Below are 25,013 nucleotides of genomic sequence, written 5' to 3'. Positions count from 1 at the left end.
TTTACAGGCAAAGTGGACAAGTTGAGGAATGCTATGATTCCAACTTATGTCATATACCCTTATAAAAGATTGTATCATGAAGGAGAGGCATTGCATGTTTGAATTTCATACACGTAGATCCCCTGAACGCAGCTCACTTTCCAGCTCACACTCTCAAACACATAGATCCCCTGAACGTAGCTCAATCTCCAGATCCCAATCACCTGAATTCTGATCACCTGTTCACACACCTGTATGTCATTATCACACACTATTTAGTTCAGTTCTTTGCACCCCATCATTGTGAGGCATTGTTTGTTTTTGACACACTTCTATTTGGAGTGCTGTTTTACTCCTCCTGTGTTTTACTCCTCCTTGTGTTTTACTCCTCCTTGTGTTTTACTCCTCCTTGTGTTTTACTCCTCCTTGTGTTTTACTCCTCCTTGTGTTTTACTCCTCCTTGTGTTTTACTCCTCCTTGTGTTTTACTCCTCCTGTGTATGATAGTTTTTTGCCTGCCTCACTAATGAAGCCTTTTACCTATTCCCTGCCTGTACTTTAGCCTATCGGATTTCCTGTTATCAACCTATTGCCTGATCTCCTGGATGACGTTACTAGCCTTTTCCCTGCCTGTACTGTTGCCTTTTTGGACCCACTGTGTATGACCTTCTGCCTGCCCCTGGACCCAGTTACCTACCTCCTCCTGTGGTCCTTTACAATGAACACCTGCTGCGCCCTGCGCTTGAAACCAGCTCTGTCTCCCATCGTGTTCATTACATGCACCTGTACCCATAGCGCCTCTAATCCATTCCACATTAAGTCTGTATGTTGTTTTGCTGTAATATGACTCTGGATGAAACTGCACCTCCACCCCATATCTATTTCTGTCCCTCCTGAACAAATTGTTTCCATGTACAGAGATCTCAGCATCCTCAAAAGTAGAGTCCAAGTGAGTCTCTGATATTGCCAATACATGAATATTGTTTGACTGCACTAGACAGCATATTTAATGAATTTTGTTCCTTAAACTACATATATTCAAGTGAGTAATTAACAGACATTTCTTTGGTAGATTTACAGTATTTATATGTCCAAACATGAATCAGCAGTTGGAATCTGAGAGAGAAAGTCAGTGTGTGTGGGGGTCTGGAATTACTTGTCTGTCGCTCCTCCTAACTCCTTGAGAGGGAGGGTTAACAATCAGTTTGTCATACCTCAGATATGCTATGTCACCTCGTTCTCGTGCAGCCTTCATAGCTGGTATTAGTTTTGACGGACTGCATCTGAGAAATCCTCATTGATGACGATGAAGGACCCTTTAAGAATTTCACTACAATTGACCTGGGTCTGGTTCCATTGGCACCATCAGTGCCCTCTGGTTTCCCAGACCAGTGAGCACGTTCCAGCTCAACCTGTTGATCCAATTGTAGCTCCTCAGAAAACAGATTTCGAACTTTGTCCTCTGATTCAGCCCATGTCTCACTTTGGCTCTCCTGGATACCATCTATTATAAGATTATTTCTCCTCGATTGTCCATCCAGGTAATCAGCCTTCCCAGACATGTTCTGGAGGGCCTCCCTGACTGTGGTGATTTCATTCCGCATAGAGGAACAGTTTCTGGAAAGTGTATCCTGTGTGGTCTTCAATACATCCACATCCTTCTGTGTGAACTGAAGGCTGGTTTTAATGTCTGGTACATCTTTAGTCAGGTCGTCCAGCCGTTTGTTGGTAGACTCCATGATCATTTGTATGAAGCTTTTAAAGTTATTTTCCTGCTGAAGTATCTTTTCCTTATAGAAAACGTTCTGCTTCTCCAAGAGTTCACGTACCTGCCCAGCAGAGATGTGATCCTCGTCTTTTTTCGAAGGAATGATAGTACTGATAGTAGGACGAGCCCGCTATTCACTCCGTGAAATGAGAGACACCGGCAGTAGAAAATTCTGGAAATCGGAGGTCCTAAAACTGAGACAAATAAAAGTGCAGCCCTAGCCACAAGGGCTAACCGCTTAGCGTGCTTGGTATCCGGCAATAGTAGACCAGGTTGCCTAGCTTGATTGCTAGCAGCTAGGTTAGCTGCTTCGCCAATGTAGTACCACCTTGTTTGAGCAAGGATCCTGGGACATATATCAGCGGTCCCAGCGTTAACGCTAAATGCGTCCCAGGATCCAGATATGAATAGGAAAACTATAGTAAACTTGTATTAGTTAACTAGGTAGTTTGTTAAAGTAAAACAAACCAAGTCTCTAGTCTTGTACTGATCGTGTTGGTGATGTCGTCCTGCGTAGTCCCATAGAGTGTCTCATAGGGTGGCGCACAATTGGCCCAGCGTCGTCCGGCGTGATGGGGTTGTGCAAGGCAAAAGGCTAGAACAAGCCTTTACTAAAACAACTGTCAAAATGCCTAATATAAGGCCTACAGTCCATTCTCCCAAATACTGGGAAAAAAGTGTGATTCATTAGGTTACATTATCAACACAGTAGCCCCAAGCAGATATAAAAAATATATGCAATTATGTGGCCATTAAATAACACACAACATCATGGCATATTTAGATAGCGGAATAGGCCTAGCCTAAATAATATAAACTTTTTTGCCGCTCAGGCGGTTATTTTAGAAAAGGCTCTTCTGTGTCTATAATTCTCACACAAGTCATTTGCTGAAGGCCCATCTATTGGTATAACGCCGTTATTGAATGCAGTTCTAAAACAAGCTCTAACGTCTGGGCTGGAGTTGCTTGATTGACTTGCTAACTTCGACTAGCTATGTTCGGTTCATGTCCTTTGCAGATGTGGGGCGGCAGGTAGCCTAGTGGTTAGAGCGTTGGACTAGTAACCGAAGGTTGCAAGATAGAATCCCCGAGCTGACAAGGTAAAAATCAGTCGTTCTGCCCCTGAACAAGGCAGGTAACTGTTCCTAGGCCGTCATTGTAAATAAGAATTTGTTCTTAACTGACATGCCTTGTTAAACAAAGGTTAAATAGAAAATGCCACATTACTGACAAAAGTTTTTAAGTTTAAAAAAGCTCTGTATCCGAGTAAAGGAAGAATTTGTAAGTCGCTCTGGATAAGAGCGTCTACTAAATGACCTACATGTAAATGTAAAATGTAAGATTTGAATGTGTAAATTTTCATTCATAGTCTTAACATAGGATTTGAACGTTTACAGATCTAATTTTACGTTTCACGTATTGGCTTCTCTTGCGATCCTAACAATATGGATTTTCTTATGATCTGAACAATACATATGTTCAACCTTTTGGCAGCTATCTCAGGGACAAAGTTGTGGAGAAGTACAGATCAGGGTTGGGTTATAAAAACAAATCTGAAACTTTGAACATCCCACGGAGCACCATTAAATCCATTATTAAAAAATTGAAAGAATATGGCACCACAACAAACCTGCCAAGAGAGGGCCACCCACCAAAACTCACGGACCATGCAAGGTGGGCATTAATCAGAGAGGCAACAGAGACCAAAGATAACCCTGAAGGAGCTGCAAAGCTCCACAGCGGAGATTGGAGTATCTGTCCATTGGACCACTTTAAGCCGTACACTCCACAGAGCTGGGCTTTACGGAAGTGTGGCCAGAAAAAAGCCATTGCTTAAAGAAAAAAATAAGCAAGCACTCTTTGTGTTCGCCAAAAGGCATGTGGGAGACTCCCCAAACATATGGAAGAAGGTACTCTTGTCAGATGAGACTAAAATGTAGCTTTTTGGCCATCAAGGAAAACGCTATGTCTGGTGCAAACCCAACACTTCTCATCACCCAGAGAACACCATCCCCACAGTGAAGCATGGTGGTGGCAGCATCATGCTGTGGGGATTTTTTTCATTGGCAGGGACTGGGAAACTGGTCAGAATTGAAGGAATGATGGATGGCGCTAAATTCAGGGAAATTCTAGAGGGAAACATGTTTCAGTCTTCCAGAGATTTGAGACTGGGGCGGAGGTTCACCTTCCAGCAGGACAAACACTCGAGTGGTTTAAGGGGAAATATTTGAATGTCTTGGAATGGCCTAGTCAAAGCCCAGACCTCAATCCAATTGAGAATCTGTGGTATGACTTAAAGATTGCTGTACACAAGCGGAACCAATCCAACTTGAAGGAGCTGGAGCAGTTTTGCCTTGAAGAATGGGCAAAAGTCCCAGTGGCTAGATGTGCCAAGCTTATAGGGACATACCCCCAAGAGACTTGCAGCTGTAATTGCTGCAGAAGGTGGCTCTACAAAGTATTGACTTTGGGGGGGGGGTGAATAGTTATGTGTAACCGATGTGAAATGGCTAGTTAGTTAGCGGTGGTGCGCGCTAATAGCGTTTCAATCGGTGACGTCACTCGCTCTGAGACCTGAAGTGGTTGTTCCCCTTGCGTTGCAAGAGCCGCGGCTTTTGTGGCGCGATGGGTAACGATGCTTCGTGGGTGTCAGTTGTTGATGTGTGCAAGGGTCCCTGGTTCGAGCCCGGGTTGGGGTGAAGAGAGGGACGGAACCTACACTGTTACATATGCACGCTCAAGTTTTCTGTTTTTTTGTCTTATTTCTTGTTTGTTTCACAGGAAGAAATATTTAGCATCTTGTGTAAATCAAATGATACAAACCCCCCAAAAATATATTTTAATTCCAGGTTGTAAGGCAACAAAATAGGAAAAATGCCAAGGGGGGTGAATACTTTCGCAAGCCACTGTACGTCACACATTTTGGGCACTAGGTGTGGCCATATAGCCTTTCCCCATCTTCTTTTTATTCTTTGAGGTTTATTGGCAGACTACAACCGATAAGGTGTATTGCCGCCACCTACTGTACGGCGTTGTAAACAATAGAAAAAAATCCAATGTAAGTGGTGAAAAAAAAAATATACAAAAATAGACACTTTAAAAACCATCCCACTCCTCCAGTCACAGTCCAATTCAAATCACATCCCTACATGCTCAGGGGCCTGTGAGGGTGGAACATTCTTCGACAGGATTCCTTGCATGGTCTCAGCTGTAAAATCACTGATTCACAAAATACGTTCAGCTGCTCTCACAATGATGCCAATTTTCTCCGATTGCTTCTCTATTTGCCCTGTGCAGTTTATGGACATTGCAATAAATGATACAAAGTCCACCTTTTTAAATTCATCACTCAACAAGAAGATCTGATTTCATTACTATTAAAACAGGACCGAGGTGGTAAGTATAAAGATCCAGTCCATTTAAAAAACTGGAGGCCTCTTACACTTCAATGTTGTGATGCGAAAATCCTGCCGAAATGCATAGCACATAGAATAAAAAAGGTTTTACCAGATAGTTAATTCTGATCAGACAGGTTTTTTACATGGACGATTTATTGGAGATAAGACAATTAAGACAATTACTTGAAACAATTGAACATTATGAAACATCAAAGATCAAAGATACCAGGCCTGGTCTTCACAGCAGATTTTGAAAAGGCATTTGACAAAGTACTACAAGAGTTTATATACATATGCCTGGATTAGTTTAATTTCAGTGAATCTCTTATACGATTGGTTAAAGTTATGTACAGCAACCCCAGATGTAAAATAGTAAATAATGGTTACTTCTCAGAAAGTATTGGGCTTTTAGGAGGAGTAAAACAAGGCTGTCCGTTGTCTCCATATCTATTTATTATGGCCATTGAAATGCTAGCTATTAAAATTAGATCCAACAAGAACATCAAGGGGTTAGAAATCCAGGGGATAAAAACAAAAGTGTCAATGTATGCCGGTGACTCAAGTTTTTCTAAAGTCTGCAATCTGGATCCCTGCACAGTCTCATTGAAGATCTTGATAACTTTTCTAGCCTCTCTGGACTAAAACCTAATTATGACAAGTGTACCATATTACATATTGGATCGTTAAAAGACACAGTGTTTACACTACCTTGTAGTTTACCAATAAAATGGGCGGATGGTGAAGTAGACATACTTGGTATTCACATCTCAAAAAATATGAATTAACTTACCACAATCGATTTCAATAAAGTTTGCAAAAATAGATAAGATTCTGTAAACATGGAGAGGTAAATAGTTGTCTTTTTATGGTAAAATCACGTTGATGAACTCTTTGGTCCTATTACAGTTTACTTACTTACTAATGGCGCTGTCTACTCCAGTCGACTAATTTTTTAAATCCTATGAGAAAAATTTCTCTACAGCCAATATGTATTCCATATACAGTGAATTGCATTGGGGGCTAAGGAGGGGGCTGAGTAAAAGCCAGCAACAGTCTGTACGACACAGTCCCCCTCCAAAACGAATTATGTTTGGTTAGTAGAAACCCCACTGAGTATTTTCCACCCCAGTTTATTTGAGACAGGTAGTAAAGTTGTTTTTTCTCTACAGTCCAATATGTATTCCATATACAATGAATTGCATTGGAGGCTATGGAGGGGCGGAGTAAAAAGCCAGCAACACTTAAAATGACCTAGCTTTTGTTCAAACTCATCTGTTTTGTATTGTAGGGACTATAGTGAGTAGACTGGACCCTGGTTTTATAGAGACACAATCAATAGTTTTTCCTGTACAGTGCAATATTTGTATGTGCGGTATACAGAAATGTTATTCTTAGTTTATTTGACTTTGGAACGTGTTTGTTTTGAAACCCACATTTAATGCAAATTTCACTTAAATATGAACAAATATGAATAAGTATTAATGTTTATACAATTATGTTTACTCTATTATGAATAAATACAACTTATTGACACTTTTCTAATATTACGTGGGGGACTTTTATTTCGAAAATGACAGAAATTCCGTGGCCCGGAAATGCTTTTTTTAGTGTTGCCAAAGATTTGTATAACTAAACCAAGATAGACCACAGCCTGTCGTTTCAAATGGGAACAGATGAGTCATAGTGGACAGAACAAGCAAGAAGGTGGGCAGAGCCAAGCACAAGCTACCGAGATCCTATTGCCCGATCTAGCATACATATGTATATTTCCGTTACCGAACGCCTACTATGTGAAATGCGCGTGTGCTATACTTTTTTACAACTTTGGCGAAGGCTAAAGTCTACAAAACTTAGTCCACTCTATTCATAACATATTCTAGTTTTGGGAACAGAACACTGCATTGAGATCAAATGTTTAACCGATGAGAACATTTGCAGAATGTAGGCCAAAATCCATCTCTTTCCATCTTCTCCCACTGCTCGCTAGTGGGCTTCCTCTCACTACCATATTTGATACTGAGTGGAATCGCCAAGCGAATTCTTCATATTTATACATCCAGTGAAATATCTGTCTCATTGTTCTATCTGTGGTGTTGCTGACGATACGCTGGTCATGGTGACAGTTCCCGCACAATGCAGCAGGAAGTTAGTCATAGCTTGCTACACGTCCTACCTAACTCCAGTAGCGTATGTATAATTAAGCAATAAGGCACGACGGGGTGTGGTATATGGCCAATATACCACGGCTAAGGGCTGCTCTTACGTACGACACATCGCAGGGTGCCTGGACACAGCCCTTTTTAGCCGTGGTATATTGGCCATATACCACAAACACCAGAGGTGCCGTATTGCTATTATAAACTGGTTACCAACGTAATTAGCGCAGTCAAACTAAATGTTTTCTCATACCCGTGGTATATGTCAGCCAATCAGCATTCAGGGCTGGAACCACACAGTTAATAACTACAAATATGCTACCTCCCCAGAAATGTCTCTGTGCACCTTGCCTCTCCACTTAACGTTAAGTCACACCAGACAACTGAAACTGTGTTATATTTACATTACATTTTAGTAATTTAGCAGACGCTCTTATCCAGAGCGACTTACAGTAGTGAATGCATACATTTCATTTCATGCATTTTTTTTTTGTACTGGCCCCCCGTGGGAATCGAACCCACAACCCTGGCGTTGCACACACCATGCAGGCGTTGCAAACACCTTGCGCTACCAACTGAGCCGCAGGGAAGCCGTTCAGGTGTTCGAAAATGCCATCCATCTCTGCCGATGTGTGGTGTGGGGTGTGAATTGTTTAATAAAGGTTAAAGAAAAAAGAAAACAATGAATTGTTGGACAAGACTGTGTGGGAACTATTTAGATGTAACACAGGAAGCAAACGTGTATTTCCAGATTTTTGCCCCCTATCTTTTTTTGTAGGTTTATGGTGCTTTCAAGACAACTTGGGAACTCGGATAAAAACGAGGTCGAATCATGACGTCAGCGAACTTCAGGTCGGAAAGTCGGAGCTCTAGAAAGAGGCCCGGAATTGGAATTCCGGGTGGATGACTGTTGAAAACGATTTTTCCTAGTTCCTAGTTGTTTTGAATGCACAGAACTCGGAAATGTGATATTTCCCAGTTGTTTTGAACGCAGCATTGGTAGGCTGGCAGTCTTCAGATGCGACCGTCACAAGACAATTCGAATTGAGCTGAAAGTATTTGCACAACGGATTAAGATGTCGAATGAATAACATGTGGACTCCAAAAGGTCACCACGCCTTCAGGTTTGTGTGTTTGTTATGTTTGGACCTGAAGGTATGCACTGCGTGTGCTATCACAATTGGATACTCTGGCTAGCTTATCTAATATTACATCTGTCTAACAACTTGAAAATCTAGTGACCAGTTAGTGAACAACCAGGCTGCCGCAGGCACTTTTCCCATAGCTGCCAAATCTGTTGCGTTATTGTTAGTATGTGTCATCTACAGCTGAGGACATTGCTTTTTGTAGCGTGGGTGTTGGGCTACATCGCCTTTCTGCTCGCTACTAGAAAGATGTGGACAGGGAAATACGTGCGCAGTCCACTCGCTCGTTCACTTTTCATGAACATGATAGGCGAAAGCGAAGAAGCCGGACAAGAAACCCAAGAGGTAAGTGTCTAACTACAGAGTTACCTTTAAACAAAGAAACAACTATTTACTGGCAGAATATCACACTTCTCCCTGACATCATTTTGCCGAAGTGAGCATTTTAAAGGAAAAATTGTGCATTCAGCAAGAACCAGCGACTGTAGTTCCTTGGTTGCCAGGTGGAATAGAAGTCATATTTATCAAATATTAAAGAGCTTTTATTTTATGTCATTGTTTATGAAGAGATTGACACAAATAACCGCATAAACCAGTGTTGTGGTAATAACCACCTCCAATTTCTCCTCCTTTCCCCTCCCTGCTCCTCAGTGGTACAAGTGCTCTCCAGACCTGTTGGGGGAGGTGGTTAGGCCTCTGTTTGTGCAGAGCCATCTGGACCAGGACACCCAGGCTTTTCTGAGACGCAGCATAGAAAAGTCTGGCTGGATGTTCACCCAGTTCTACCACTCCTTCATCTCCACTGTCCTCAGCCCCCTGGTGTCACGCACATCCATCAATGGGTAGGTAAACACAGTGTTTTAATGCTGTCATTCTCTGTCTTTCTCATGCCCTACAGTTTTGGGTCTCTGCTTGTTCTTTTCTCGCCTCTTTCAATATTTTTTGTCCAGGTGCCGTACCCCTCACTCATTATTCTCCTTTCTCTACTTCTCTCCCAGGTTCCTAGGTCGTGGCTCGATGTTTGTGTTCTCTGCGGATCAGCTCCAGCAGCTGCTTCGCATCGCCCCCGAGTGGCGAGGGGAGAGACTGCTGGACCTAGGGGCCGGGGATGGGGGCGTCACTGAGGTGATGGGATCCCACTTCAGAGAGGTCTACGCCACTGAGGTTTCTCCTCCCATGAAGTGGCACCTCCAGAGGAAGAAGTACAGGTAAGTGATACACACACATTATACACCACACAGTCTCTGATGTTCTCTTCCTTCTCTTAGGCTTTTAGGCATTGATGAATGGCAGCATACTGGGTTCCAGTATGACCTGATCAGCTGTCTGAACCTGCTGGACCGCTGTGACGACCCCCTGGATCTCCTCAGGGGCATCCACCGCTCACTGGTGCCCAGCACGGGAAGACTCATCCTGGCCGCTGTCCTGCCCTTCCAGCCCTGGGTGGAGATAGGTGAGATGGAGCACAGATCAGTGATACAGGTTGACGACTTAGGGCCATGTCCTTACTTGAGACTTCCAGCTAAATCATATGTTGATGTCAATGAGATATTTGTGTGAATGTGTATGGAACTGCTTTCGTCCTTTCGGGCTGGATAGTCACAGTATTTCAAATAAAATGTATGGGGACACGTAGAATACTTTTATTGTTTTGGCTGCCACAAGGCCTTTTCTAGATTGGTCTCCTGAATCTGTGTATTTTCTGTCTCTAGGTGGGAAGTGGCAGCGCCCTAGAGAGCACATCAAAGTGAAGGGGAAGAAATGGGAGGAGCAAGTCACCAACCTGTCCAATGAGGTGTTCCGGGAAGTGGGGTTTGAGGTGGAGGCAGTGACTCGGCTGCCGTACCTGTGTGAGGGAGACATGTACAAAGATTACTATGTACTGGATGATGCTGTCTTCGTCCTGAAACCTGTGGAGGAGTGAAGTCAGTTACTGTATCTTGAGGTGCATCTCAATTATCCAAATTTGCATCCTTGTCTCCTTCCTCCATCTGCATTATCTTAAAACAACCAACCGTCCTTCCAACGGGACTGAACCATAGATAATGGGCTGGTTCCACACTGTAGGCGACTGCTGACTGACTGATCTACAAATTATTTGGCACCATAAATAACAACTCGTTTTATTATTTTTAGATCGTTCGGTCAGTCACCATTTACCCACAATGCATCATGGATTTGATGCTTTCAAACACGGCCAATGATAGTCCTCTAGAGGCCAAAAGGCTGTATTAGCATGGGCAGCGCCATTTAGGGCTTCCACCATTTTAATGTTGTCAACTGGGTGGGACTTCCAACTTAATTGGCTGATTCCTATTGGTGACCCTGTTGGAGTCATGCCCAACCCAGTCATCAGTAGGGATCAGCCAATCGTGAAGAAAATGGACATTGCCTCAATGCTGCTATAATAGCACAGATACAAAGAGGAGTCCTAGGGACTGGACAAGAGGCTTTTGCCATGTTGCTTTTACCCATCCTCTGTTTTCAGATGAGTGCAGACCGAAGAGAGGAAGCAACTTTAGACTATTGAGATGCATCAGCAGACCTTTCTTAGAGCATCTGTGTACAGTAGATACAGTAGAAAGCTATCTGACTGGCTGCTGGATTTGTATTGAATTAGTGGAGGATAAGTAAGATTTTCTTAATTACATTGAGAGTATTTATCATTTACATTACCACTTTATCTCTAAAGTCAGCTGGGGAATCCTGGTTTGAAACTCGGGTAGCTCCACTGTTTACCAACTGTCGTGTCATACTGTGTCATACCTCTACATTCTAAGCAACAAAAAAAACAACACAAAATGGATGTTTGCCATTGAATATAATAACTTGATTGGAATATAACAACACAGCTTTGTAAATGATAGGGAGGATCTCATCTTCTGTGCCAACATATCACTGTGGAAATTGTCTGTTCTTGGTTTAAGTATAGTGATGTAAATGTATTGTCTTATTCTGGGTTAGTTGGTTATTTCCCCAATAATAACATTGTGATACTGTACATATGAACCGGTTGATCTAATTGATTTAGTCAAGCACAGATGGAGGGAATTCCCCCCCCCCCCCCCTATTTGTCTTAAGGTTTAACTATAAGCACACTGTTTCTAACTGTTGTATTATCAACTGGGCAGTAACGTTCTGTTACAATGACATCGGGATTGATTATTTATAGCAATGTGAGGCCTTGTCAGTGAATATCTCCCATCTACAGTTTTTTAGGCAGCAGAACAAGTTTACTTTAATGTTCCAGTCAGTGTATTTTACGTAAAGTAACATCACCTCAACATTTAAAATATTTATAAAGTGCAGTGGACATTTGAGATGACGTATGTGCAGTATGTATCAGATAGGATGTCATTTGCATGAAGGATGTCTTGGATGCCAGTGTAATGTATTATGTGCATTTGAGTGACTTAGTCTATTTAAGCTTATTTGAATATACTCTCCAATGTAGTTGTTAAATCCAATGTCAAATTCTCAGTTCGGTCTGTGGATTAGTTCGTTTTTAAAATAAATATACTAGTTAAAAATAATGAATAGAAATTCAATTTCTGTGATCACGGACGTGCCCCTCCTACGGGCGTGTCCCATTGCGCGAACGTAAAGTTTTTCCCGACTTGCATTTGGGCGCCGCTATCTTTGGCCACGTCGCGCATTACTCGACATTTTCCCATTCAGACCGATGAAAAAGTATATTTAGGTGCCTGACAGAACCTCTTGTAAGGTTTTAAAACGGTCAGTAACGGGGGCTAGAAGGTCGAATTTGTTTTGACGGGCATAAGTTCGTACTAGCGAAGGCAAAGCCGCCTGCAACACCCAGCAGAATCATGAACATTTTCAGACTCACCGGCGATCTTTCCCATTTAGCAGCCATCATTATTCTACTTCTAAAAATATGGAAAACCAGGTCCTGTGCCGGTGAGTAAGATTCCCATTTGGAGTATTTGCAGGCTGCACATATCTCCGATTGATGTCTTCATTCCAGCTAGCAACGTTTCCTTGCAGTGGATTCTTGTGTTGACAAGTTAGCTCGGTAATGACGTTAGCGCTTGCGGCTTTATCAAACCAGATTGTTAACATTGATGCTAGCACGGCCTTGTTAACAATGTTGGGAAAGGCCGAAATACACCTAGCCAAATTAAATCACCCAAATCCCAGTGATCACGACACATTTGGTTGGTTATCGTTAGTTAGCTTGTACAACTAATTAACAAGAAACAAACAACTAGTTGACTCTCCCATTCATTTACTGACCAGCTAGCTGCTAGTGTTGTCAGGCAACAGATCTGCGCATGTCAGTCTGGGGTTACCCATCAGTGCAGCGGGCGCCACTATTAACCCGTTTCCGTGTGTGATATGCCATGCATCAGGTAGCCTAGTGGCTAGATCGAATCCCCGAGCTGACAAGGTAAAAATGTCGTTCTGCCCCTGTACAAGGCAGTTAACCCACTTCCTAGGCCGTAATTGCAAATAAGAATTTGTTCTTAACTGACTTGGCTAGATAAATAACGGTAAAACAAAAATAAATAAAATTATCCCTGTTGTAGTACAGAAACTGGGAACTCGGAAACAAACGCGCTCAGATTGGGAAAAATCGTTATGGCCGGCCATCCAACTCGGAATTCCAACTCGAAAACGTACGCCTCTTTCTAGTCTAGACTTTCCGACCTTAATCGTCACTGACGTCATGATTTGACCTGGTATTTTTCCGAGTTCCCAGTTGATTTGAACGCCGACGCTACCCTGGCCTGACCTGTGACGTGGCAGCTCTTTTATTAAACGCGGATAAGAAAAATAGCTGTCGAATGCACAGCTAGAGCAGAATATTGACTTTACCATATACAAAGTTAAATTAGTTCAATTCCAATGTCCCCTGGGAATACAAGGTTTGTTGTGTGAACTGGTTTGGGGTTGAAGGTCAGGTTTAGGATGCATTATCTGAGCTGTCAGTCACCACTGACACCTGTCATGTATCAACAACTTGAGCTTGGCCCACAAGAGTTTGGATTTGTGACACCAATTCCAGTCAGGCAAAAATCTGTTTATGCTCAGGTACTGGGCCTGTCATTAGGAACATAACCACACCACTGCAAGCACTGAAGTTGAATACGTTCTTTAGTATACTCAAGACTAGCGGTGTTATTAATGTATTGGGAGGTTGACCACAAGTGGGTGTGAGGGGACATGTTTCCACTTGACAGTGTTTGCAGGCAGGCCTTCTGAGGGGCAGCTGTGAGTCTATGCCTGTTTAGATTGCCTGTAATAAAACACCTTGGAAGTCTTACAGTTCTTATCACAGTCATCACTATCTGGCCATGCTAGCGAGGACATAGACCCTACACCAGGCTTAACTGGGTTAGCCTGTGAAATGGGATAAAATTTGCTTGCCAGGTTTGGATTCCTATCAAGAGGCCACCACAGTCCCTGTTCCTCCCTGGGAAGTTACACTGATCTGACTGACACCAACCCTGTCACGTCACATCAGTGGTCATTCTAAGGAAGGATGCACAACAATTTCAGATGAAGGACAAGAAGAGGAAGTATGAAGTCCTTAAGGCTTTTGAGATGCACTCTTGGGGGACTGTTGTGAGTTTGGCAGAGAAAAGCAACATCTGACGTCTCATACACCTGTTGGTTGGTTGTCTCTCTGACAGGTATCTCCGGGAAGAGTCAGATCCTGTTCGCCTTGTTGTTCACCACGCGCTACCTGGACCTGCTCACCTCCTTCATCTCCCTCTACAACACCACCATGAAGGTGAGACACCCACACCATAGACCCCCTCACCTCCATGAGGTGGCAGGCTCATCCTCTTACAGCTCTTTGTGCAAGCAACACGCCCCACCCCTGCTCTGTAGTAGAGCGATCTACTCACGAGTCAATATTGAAGTACTGATAAGTTGACACACCCTTGTATATCCAAGGTTCATTGGTGTATGTGAGTGGGTGTGTCAAACGTTTACCTCCAACTATGGATACCGCTAGTTAGTAATTTTTAAAACCCAACAAGCAGATCATTTGCTACATTTTCTCATCTGTATCTGAGGTTGCTTTCAGTAAGATGTCAACAGTGCCTTCAAAAACTATTCAAAACCCTTCATTTATTCAACATTTTGTTACAGCCTGAATATAAAATGTTCTATTTTTCTCACCCCTCTACACACAGTACCGCATGACAGTGAAAACATGTTTGCAAATGTGTTTAAAATGAAATACAGAAATAACTAATTTACTTAAGTATTGACATCCATTTGCTATGACACTCCAAATTGAGCTCAGGTGCATCCAATTTCCTTTGATCTTTCTTCCTGTCACAACTTGTTTGGATGTGATTTAGAAAGAAACACACCTGTCTATATAAGGTCCCACAGTTGACAGTGCATGTCAGAGCAGAAACTATACCATGAAGTTGAAGGAACAGTCCATAGATTTGCAAGATGAAATTGTGATGATGCATACAGTGGCAAGAAAAAGTATGCGAACTCTTTGGAATTACCTGGATTTCTGTATAAATTTGACTAAATCTGTTCATCTTAAGTCACAACAATAGACAAACATAACACACAAATTATTGTATTTTTCTTGTCTATATTGAATACATAATTTAAACATTCACAGTGTAGGTTGGAAAATGTATGTGAACCCCTAGGCTAATGACTTCTCCAAAAGCTAATTGGAGTCAGGAGTCCGCTAACCTGGAGTCCAATGAGACGAGATTGGAGATTTTGGTTAGAGCTGCCTTGCCCCATTAAACACTTTTTTTTGAGTTTGCTCAAAGCATTGCCTGAGAAGAACCAGGCCTCGAACAAAAGAGATCTCAGAAGACCTAAGGTTAGGAATTGTTAACTTGCATAAAGCTGGAAAGGATTACAAAAGTATCTCTAAAAGCCTTGATGTTCATCAGTCCACGGTAAGACAAACTGTCTATAAATTGGAAAGTTCAGCACTGTTGCTACTCTCCCTAGGAGTGGCCGTCCTGCAAAGATGACTGCAAGAACACAGTGCAGAATGCTCAATGAGGTTAAGAATCCTAGAGCGTCAGCTAAAGACTTACAGAAATCTCTGGAACATGCTAACATCTCTGTTGACGAGTCTACGATACATAAAACACTAAACAAGAATGGTGTTCATGGGAGAACACCACGGAAGAAGCCACTGCTGTGCAAAAAAACCCATTTCTGCACGAAAAAAAGGCACAGAACACCAACATCAAAACCTCATCCCAACTGTGAGGTTAAGAAGAATTCTAGCGTGTCAGCTAAAGACTAAGCATCTTCTGCAAGTCTTTCTCTAACATCTGAGTCTACAATATGTAAAACACTAAAGAAGAATGGTGTTTGTGGGAGGACACCATAGAAGAAGCCACTGCTGTCAAAAAAAAACATTACTGCATGTCTGAAGTTCGCAAAAGAGTACCTGGTTGTTCCACAGTGCTACTGGCAAAATATTCTGTGGACAGATGAAACTACAGTTGAGTAGTTTGGAAGGAACACACAACACTGTGTGGAGAAAAAAAGGCCCAGCACACCAACATCAAATCCTCATCCCAACTGTAAAGTATGGTGGAGGGAGCATCATGGTTTGGGGCTGCTTTGCTGCCTCAGGACCTGGACAGCTTGCTATCATCAACAGAAAAATGAATTCCCAAGTTTATCAAGACATTTTGCAGTTGGATGTCCACAGGACAACAACCCAAAACACACAAGTAAATCAACAACAGAATTGCTTCAACAGAAGAAAATACGCCTTCTGGAGTGGCCCAGTCAGAGTCCTGACCTCAACCCGATTGAGATGCTGTGGCATGACCTCAAGAGAGCAGTTCACACCAGACATCCCAAGAATATTGCTGAACTGAAGCAGTTTTGTAAAGAGGAATGGTCCAAAATTCCTCCTGACCGTTGTGCAGGTCTGATCCGCAACTACAGAAAACGTTTGGTTGAGGTTATTGCTGCCAACGGAGGGTCAACCTGTTATTAAATCCAAGGGTTCATACTTTTTCAACCCTGCACTGTGAATATGTACACGGTGTGTTCAAGAAAGACATGAAAGTATAGTTGTTTGTGTTATTAGTTTAAGCAGACTGTCTATTGTTGTGACTTAGATGAAGATCATAACATTTTATGATCAATTTATGCAGAAATCCAGGTAATTCTAAAGGGTTCACGTTCTTTTTCTTCCTACTGTATATCTGGGGAAGGGTATAAAAATTTCTAGAGTGTTGAAAATTTCCACAGTGGTCTCCATTGGGAAATGGAAAAAAACATGAACTACCCAGACTCTGCCTAGCTGGCTGTCCAACCAAACTGAGTACCGGGCAAGAAGGACCTTGGTCAGGGAGGTGACCAATAACCCAATGACCACTCTGACAGAACTACACAGTTCCTTGGCTGAGATGGGAGAACCTGCTGGAAGGACAACAGTCTCTACAGCACTTCACCAATCTGGGCCTTGAGAGAGTGGCCAGATGGAAGGCAATCCTGCGAAAAAGGCAGGTGAAAGACATGCTGACTGGACCGCGTGCGTCATCGTGCGCATGTTGATTTTTGTCTAGACGCGACCAGGACACGCTGGTTGAAATATCAAAACGAACTCCGAAACAATTATATTAATTTGGGGACTGGTCGAAAAGCATTAAATATTCATGGCAATTTAGCTAGCGTACTGTTGCTAGCTAATTTGTCCTGGGATATAAACATTGAGTTGTAATTTTACGTGAAATACACAATGTCCTCTACTCCGACAATTAAAGGTAAACAGAGTTAGTTTCTAGTAATCTCTTCTTTGAACTTTATATGGCGGTTGGCAACCGACTAAGGTGCATCACCACCAACTGAACTGGAGTGTAGACCTCAGTTAATTGTTCAATCACCCACGTGGGTATATGCTCTTAAACCAATGAAGAGATGGGACTTTCAGCTATTTTAGCGCCTGGCCATGTAGACACGAGTGAGCAGTGTGGATACAATGATTGAATAACATGTGTAATTTTATTTTGCAACGCTCGTCGTGCACGTAACGCAAGTGCTGTGGTCAGCATGAAAGGCAAAATATTCTCTGGTCTGAGACAAAAATATAACTGTTTGGCCTGAATGCAAGTGCTATGTCTGGAGAACCAGGCACAGCTCATCACACTTCTAACACCATCCCTACCGTGAAGCGTGGTGGCAGCATCATGCTATGGGGATGCTTTTCAGTAGCAGAGACTAGGAGCCAAGTACAGGGACATCCCAGATGTGAATCCTATTGAAAATCTGTGGAAGAACTTGATCGCTGTTCACCGCAGCTCCCCATCTAACTTAAAAGAGCTTGAGAAAATCTACAAGGAAGAATGGTAGAAAATCCCCAAATCCAGATGTGCAAAGCTGATAGACATACAGCACCAAAGACAACTCAAAGCTGTAATTGCCGCCAAAGGTGCTTCTACAAAGTGTGAATTCTTAAGTAAATTGTATGTTTATGCATTTCATTTTCAATAGTTGCTAACATTTTCACTTTGTCATTATGGGGTTATTGTGTGTAGATGGATGAGAGAATCTATTTTAATATACACTGCTCAAAAAAATAAAGGGAACACTTAAACAACACAATGTAACTCCATGTCAATCACACTTCTGTGAAATCAAACTGTCCACTTAGGAAGCAACACTGATTGACAATACATTTCACATGCTGTTGTGCAAATGGAATAGACAACAGGTGGAAATTATAGGCAATTAGCAAGACACCCCCAATAAAGGAGTGGTTCTGCAGGCGGGGACCACAGACCACTTCTCAGTTCTTATGCTTCCTGGCTGATGTTTTGGTCACTTTTGAATGCTGGTGGTGCTTTCACTCTAGTGGTAGCATGAGACGGAGTCTACAACCCACACAAGTGGCTCAGGTAGTGCAGCTCATCCAGGATGGCACATCAATGCGAGCTGTGGCAAGAAGGTTTCGCTGTGTCTGTCAGCGTAGTGTCCAGAGCATGGAGGCGCTACCAGGAGACAGGCCAGTACATCAGGAGACGTGGAGGAGGCCGTAGGAGGGCAACAACCCAGCAGCAGGACCGCTACCTCCGCCTTTGTGCAAGGAGGAGCACTGCCAGAGCCCTGCAAAATGACCTCCAGTAGGCCACAAATGTGCATGTGTCTGCTCAAACGGTCAGAAACAGACTCCATGAGGGTGGTATGAGGGCCCGACGTCCACAGGTGGGGGTTGTGCTTACAGCCCAACACCGTGCAGGACGTTTGGCATTTGCCAGAGAACACCAAGATTGGCAAATTCGCCACTGGCGCCCTGTGCTCTTCACAGATGAAAGCAGGTTCACACTGAGCACATGTGACAGACGTGACAGAGTCTGGAGACGCCATGGAGAACTTTCTGTTGCCTGCAACATCCTCCAGCATGACCGGTTTGGCGGTGGGTCAGTCATGGTGTGGGGTGGCATTTCTTTGGGGGGCCGCACAGCCCTCCATGTGCTCGCCAGAGGTAGCCTGACTGCCATTAGGTACCGAGATGAGATCCTCAGACCCCTTGTGAGACCATATGCTGGTGCGGTTGGCCCTGGGTTCCTCCTAATGCAAGACAATGCTAGACCTCATGTGGCTGGAGTGTGTCAGCAGTTCCTGCTAGAGGAAGGCATTGATGCTATGGACTGGCCCGCCCGTTCCCCAGACCTGAATCCAATTGAGCACATCTGGGACATCATGTCTCGCTCCATCCACCGATGCCACGTTGCGCCACAGACTGTCCAGGAGTTGGCGGATGCTTTAGTCCAGGTCTGGAAGGAGATACCTCAGGAGAACATCCGCCACCTCATCAGGAGCATGCCCAGGCGTTGTAGGGCACACACACTACTGAGCCTCATTTTGACTTGTTTTAAGGACATTACATCAAAGTTGGACCAGCCTGTAGTGTGGTTTTCCACTTTAATTTTGAGTGTGACTCCAAATCCAGACCTCCATGCGTTGATAAATTGGATTTCCATTGATTATTTTTGTGTGATTTTGTTGTCAGCACATTCAACTATGTAAAGAAAAAAGTATTTAATAAGATTATTTATTTCATTCAGATCTAGGATGTGTTGTTTAAGTGTTCCCTTTATTTTTTTGAGCAGTATATTTTCAGGATATAACACACCGAGGAATAAGTCAATGGGTATGAATACTTTCTGAAGACTCTGGTTAACTCTGGTCTGCAACCTTTTCTAGTGTGTGTGTGTGTGTGTGTGTGTGTGTGTGTGTGTGTGTGTGTGTGTGTGTATATATTTCTTAACTTTAGAGCTTGCAAAAGGTTGAACTTTTTTTATAGCTTTCAAATTGGCACATTCTTCTCTACCCTGCAACTCTTCCCTGGGTCTGTGATGTACAATATGTTTTCTGTCAATATATCTGCTAAATAATCTAAGGGGACCCCATAAAATGTTTAGTATTTTCCCAAATTCAGTTTGCTGTTTTTATTTTGTTACTCAATATTACATTTTCATTGTTTCGCTATGAGTAATTGTATGTTCTGAGTCCATGAAAATATTTAAATTGCATCAGAAGACCATTGAGGTCTGATTTACATTTCTGTTGGTTGGTGTAATTCCCATTTAATTGCTCGTCTAGCAAGAGAGGAATGTGGAGGTCTAGCAATGTTCTGCTGTTGGCCTACTGCCGCTGCACGTCATGGCAGTTTGAGAAACAATGGCCACCCAATGATTATGTGTATCAATATAGTGCTGTCAGGTAAGCCTACTTTGCAGTTAACATTTCAATGAGATTTGAGTTTTTGGGGGAAACTCATTCGGTCTACCCACAAGATGGTTATCATTAGCATCGCTAACTGTCTTGATAGACACGCGCACACCAAACACACGGCGGCAATATTGCTGAACATTTATTGGCGGATGTTACATTTGGCTTTTTAAGGCAATAGTGGCTGACAAGAGGTGGGATAATGTCAATGTGGCTTTGATTGGATAGTAGCTGGGAGATTTATGTTTGACAGTTTGCATCGGAACACTTTCAATGCATGTACTTTCAGAATTGATTGGCGAGTTACTCATAGGTGAGCTGCGAGCTAATCTACCTGTTGGAGACCCCTGGGTTCAAGTAATTTGGATGTAAACACACACACTCGCCTTCCAAGTTTACAGTGAAGGGATCATCTAATCAGAGTGCTGTATGTATCCTCACCCTTGACTAGTGGATTGTATTATGTTTCAGGTCATTTACATTGGCTGTGCGTATGCCACCGTGTACCTGATCTACACTAAGTTCAAGGCCACCTACGACGGTAACCATGACACCTTCAGAGTGGAATTCCTGGTCGTCCCCGTGGGAGGGCTGGCTTTCCTTGTCAACCACGACTTCTCTCCTCTCGAGGTAAGGCACCACACACACACACACACACACACACACACACACACACACACCGTCTCGGTATGATAAGTGCATACTGCATCAGTGTCTTATACAGCAACTGATTTAGAGCCACACACTCCACCTCTCTCTCTCTCTCTCTCTCTCTCTCTCTCTCCCCCCCCCCCCCCCCCATCTTCTCTCCCTCCAGATCCTGTGGACGTTCTCCATCTACTTGGAGTCGGTGGCCATCTTGCCACAGCTCTTCATGATCAGTAAGACTGGCGAGGCAGAGACTATCACCACCCACTACCTGTTCTTCCTGGGCCTGTACCGGGCTCTCTACCTCATCAACTGGATCTGGCGCTTCTATTTCGAGGGGTTCTTCGACATGATCGCTATCGTGGCCGGTGTCGTTCAGACAATCCTCTATTGCGACTTCTTCTATCTGTATGTAACGAAAGGTGAGTCGAGTTGCAGTCTTCCAACTTATTTCCTAAGTACGTTTGGTGCCAAGTGTGACGCTGTAGTGTCCTTTTACTCCTCTTACAGTCGCTGAAACTGTTACAAAAAGTGCTTAAGAGTAATGCCCCATTCACATCGTGACTTATTTCATTATGCCGTATGCCATCTTCATGCAATCTGGTTCCGCTACTGGACGGCGAGCATAGAAACCCTATGCTTCTCCATCCAGTAATGGAACCAGATTGCATGAAGATGACAACGCAAGACAAGATTGAGGAGAGTCTCTAGTCAGAGATCACATTTATTTTGGAAGATTGCAAAACGACTTTCATTCTCGACAGGAGAAACATTGTTTCAGGTGATAAAACATTTTATTTTAGTGCTTCCTAAACTTGTTTATCAAATTTCCTAACAAGTTAAACTAGCTTACGGTAGCTAAAAGCTAGGCTGAAGATATTGTAGCTAGCGACCTACACCTAATAATTAGAATAAAAAACAAACTCAAATGGGAGGCAAGTTATATAGAATAATGGGCTAACGGTCAACGTGTATTTAACAATACTATTAAAATAGTACTCACTTATAGGAATGATTGTTTACGAGCCACTAGCTATCCCATAAAACCATTGCTGAAAATCACCTGTACTTAGCTTCTTGTTTTTATTTAATTTCTCGTTTGTTTTTGTTCTACGTTATTTTTAGTGCTACATTGATATTGATTACTGCATTGTTGGGATTAGAGCTTGCTAGAAAGTCATTTCACTGTACTTGTACACGGACTCTGGCTGCGCTGAAGCACACTGATGACAACGCAAAGTTTGGAAAAAAATGTAGAAGTATGCACATCCGTTTCCTTCAACTGCAGGGTGCGCTGTGATAACACTGTTGCATACGGTCCCCATTTAAATGACATCCGGCACATCTCTACAGACTGCTCAGATGTAATGTGAATGAGGCATTAAGTATTCTATGAGGTACTGGTTTTGACAAAAAGCAAAATGTAAGAAAATGGGGCTGGGTGTATCGCGCAATGGTGACTTAATGCGGCCGTGCAGCGTAAATAAGCTAGCATGAACTTTGACTTGTGAGTCTAGTGTCATCTTACCCCGTTCTATATTAACTGGGAGCTATAATGGTTCAGCATTTGTATACGTTGGCTAACTAACCAGGCACTTCACTCCTACTCTCAATGTGGAAGCCTAGGGTCTTAAAGTCCAGTATATATGATTGGCTTGTCACTTTCAACACTCACCAGGAGCCTCTGGTATCTGTTGTTACAGATGTGAAGAAAATGTGCTGAGCATCGGTGGAACAGGAGCATTGAACCTAAACATCTCTCCTCTGTTTCAGTACTGAAAGGAAAGAAGCTGAGTCTGCCAGCATAAGTGCCAAAGATCATCGATTTGGCAGACTCGTGGACGGCGCGACAAAGGAAACCATTGCTGCCATCCCACCCCCTCTACTACCCCCACCAGTGTAAGATGCGTGAGACAGAGAGCGAGACTTTTACAGTTTGTCCTGTCTCCTGACCACTATCAGCGACACCCATGGGCCTGTTCAGGGAGGTGCAAACGTAAGGGCTCTCAGAAAGAAATGTACTGTGTAGAACAGATGATTATGTAGAACTAGAAAATAGTTGTCAGCTCAATTCATTATATTTCTATCTGCAACGCTTTGAATGCTTCACCTCGCTGAATACACCCCAGAATCAACCTGAAGAGGCCATCCTGCAGCTTTCAGTTTGATACATCTTGCCTTTTTTTATCACTCTGTATAAAGGAATAATTTTTCTACATAAGTGTACTCTGATTTGACACATTAGCGAAAGAGTTGAAAACAAATTGCCTTTGATTTGGCACTGTAAAATATTGGAGCCAACTTCTTGGGGTGGGATATTAACTTAAACTGTTTGTAAGAGTATTTGCTATCTCAAATGTACATAGTATTTTTTTCCTGAATCCCAATGGAGCGGCAGTGTAATGGAGGCGTTGTATCCCTTGGCTTTGTCTGGAAAACCTTTTTGTTTTATTTGTCTTTCTGACCCAGTGTACATTCCTGTATAAAGACGGCAGTTAAAACTGTTCATGTCCTAGTCAATACTTAATATTACCCCAAACTGACTTTAATGTATTTTTTTGAATGAAGTTGGAATTTACCAGTAACTGTCACCTGTTATTTGAATTAACTGTACATTTTCAGTGGATATGAGATCTCACTCAGAGCCCCAAAGATGTTTTCACTGATACAGTAACTGCTGCATCTGCATTGCTGTAAATGGCTTTCATTTCAATTCACATTTACGTCAACATTTTCTTACAATGGGCTAGCTATATTTATCATAGTCTGTCATTTCAAAATGGCTCTTCTGAAATTAGTTCATTCAATGGCAATATACTGTAGGCTACCAAGGCAGAAATCAGCTCCTGAAGCCATTCATGTTCTATTCAGATATTTTGTGTGTCTTTCCTTTCAATAAAAGATCATGTCCATAGACTTGTCTGCATATTGTTGAGCTCACTTTAGAAGAGATCTAGCTGTTTATTTTTGTGACAAACATGATTCTACGGGCATTGTTAACCTCCCTGGGCAAGGTGGGACGTTTGCGTCCCACCTAGTCAACAGCCAGTGGAATCGTGTGGCGCGAAATACAAATAGCTCAAATGCTATAACTTCAATTTCTCAAACGTATGACTATTTTACACCATTTTAAAGACTCTCGTTAATCTAACCACACTGTCCGATTTCAAAAAGGCTTTACAACGAAAGCAAAACATTAGATTGTCAGGAGAGTACCCTGCCAAAAATAATCACTTAGCCATTTTCAAAGCATGCATATGTCACAAAAACCAAAACCACAGCTAAATGCAGCACTAACCTTTGATGATCATCAGATGACACTCCTAGGACATTATGTTATACAATACATGCATGTTTTGTTCAATTAAGTTCATATTTATATCAAAAAAACGCTTTTTACATTAGCATGTGATGTTCAGAACTAGCATACCCACCGCAAACTTCCAGTGAATTTACTAAATTACTCACGATTAACGTTCACAAAATACAAATTATTTTAAGAATGATAGATACAGAACTCCTTTATGCAATCGCGGTGTCAGATTTTAAAATAGCTTTTCGGAGAAAGCACATTTTGCAATATTCTGAGTAGATAGCCTGGCCATCACAGCTAGCTAATTTGACACCCAAGTTTGGCCCTCACCAAACTCAGATTTACTATTAGAAAAATTGGATTATCTTTGCTGTTCTTTGTCAGAATGCACTCCCAGGACTTCTACTTCAACAACAAATGTTGTTTTGGTTCGAAATAATCCATAGTTATATTGAAATAGCTCCGTTTTGTTCGTGCCTTGAGGTCAGTATCCGAAGGGTGACGCACGGGCGCATTTTGTGACAAATTTCAAAATATTCCATTACCGTACTTCGAAGCATGTCAAACGCTGTTTAAAATCAATTTTTATGCGATTTTTCTCTTGTAAAATAGCGATAATATTCCAACCGGGCGACGTTGTATTCGTTCAAAGAGAGAAAATGGAGTCCTCTCGTGCATGCGCGCTCCAGTGTCAGTGTTCCCTGCCTGACCACACAAACACTCCGGCTGTTTTTTCGCCCAGAGACTGCAGAGCTCTCATTCCACTTTCTGGTGCCTTCTTAGAGCCAATGGAAGCCTTAGAAAATGTCACGTTACAGCAGAGATGCTGTATTTTTGATAGACATGCCCTAGAAGGACAACAAATTGTCAGACAGCACTTCCTGCATGGAAT

The 25,013-nt window shown here is 42.6% G+C and overlaps 2 protein-coding genes across 3 annotated transcripts; both read left to right on the top strand.

Annotated features, from left to right (window-relative positions):
* The first annotated feature begins 8,136 nt into the window (after positions 1-8,136).
* On the top strand, positions 8,137-11,978 carry mettl9 (methyltransferase 9, His-X-His N1-histidine). Of its 2 annotated transcripts, XM_082964583.1 has the most exons (6): positions 8,137-8,424; positions 8,629-8,790; positions 9,097-9,287; positions 9,444-9,653; positions 9,714-9,898; positions 10,158-11,765. In XM_082964583.1, the coding sequence occupies exons 2-6, from the start codon at positions 8,695-8,697 to the stop codon at positions 10,367-10,369; spliced, it is 894 nt and encodes a 297-aa protein (XP_082820709.1). In that variant the 5' UTR covers positions 8,137-8,424; positions 8,629-8,694; the 3' UTR covers positions 10,370-11,765.
* Positions 11,979-12,048: 70 nt separating this feature from the next.
* On the top strand, positions 12,049-23,724 carry LOC106609135 (ER lumen protein-retaining receptor 2). The gene is made up of 5 exons (XM_014207612.3): positions 12,049-12,363; positions 14,100-14,200; positions 20,632-20,790; positions 20,978-21,230; positions 22,582-23,724. Exons 1-5 carry the CDS (start codon positions 12,273-12,275, stop codon positions 22,614-22,616), a joined length of 639 nt encoding a protein of 212 aa, XP_014063087.1. The 5' UTR covers positions 12,049-12,272; the 3' UTR covers positions 22,617-23,724.
* The last annotated feature ends 1,289 nt before the right edge of the window (positions 23,725-25,013 follow it).

Source organism: Salmo salar, chromosome 01, assembly GCF_965601325.2.
Source record: "Salmo salar chromosome 01, fSalSal1, whole genome shotgun sequence".
NCBI classification, from domain to species: domain Eukaryota; kingdom Metazoa; phylum Chordata; class Actinopteri; order Salmoniformes; family Salmonidae; genus Salmo; species Salmo salar.
The sequence above is the reverse complement of the archived record's forward strand: the minus strand, read 5'-3'. Positions and strand labels throughout refer to the sequence as shown.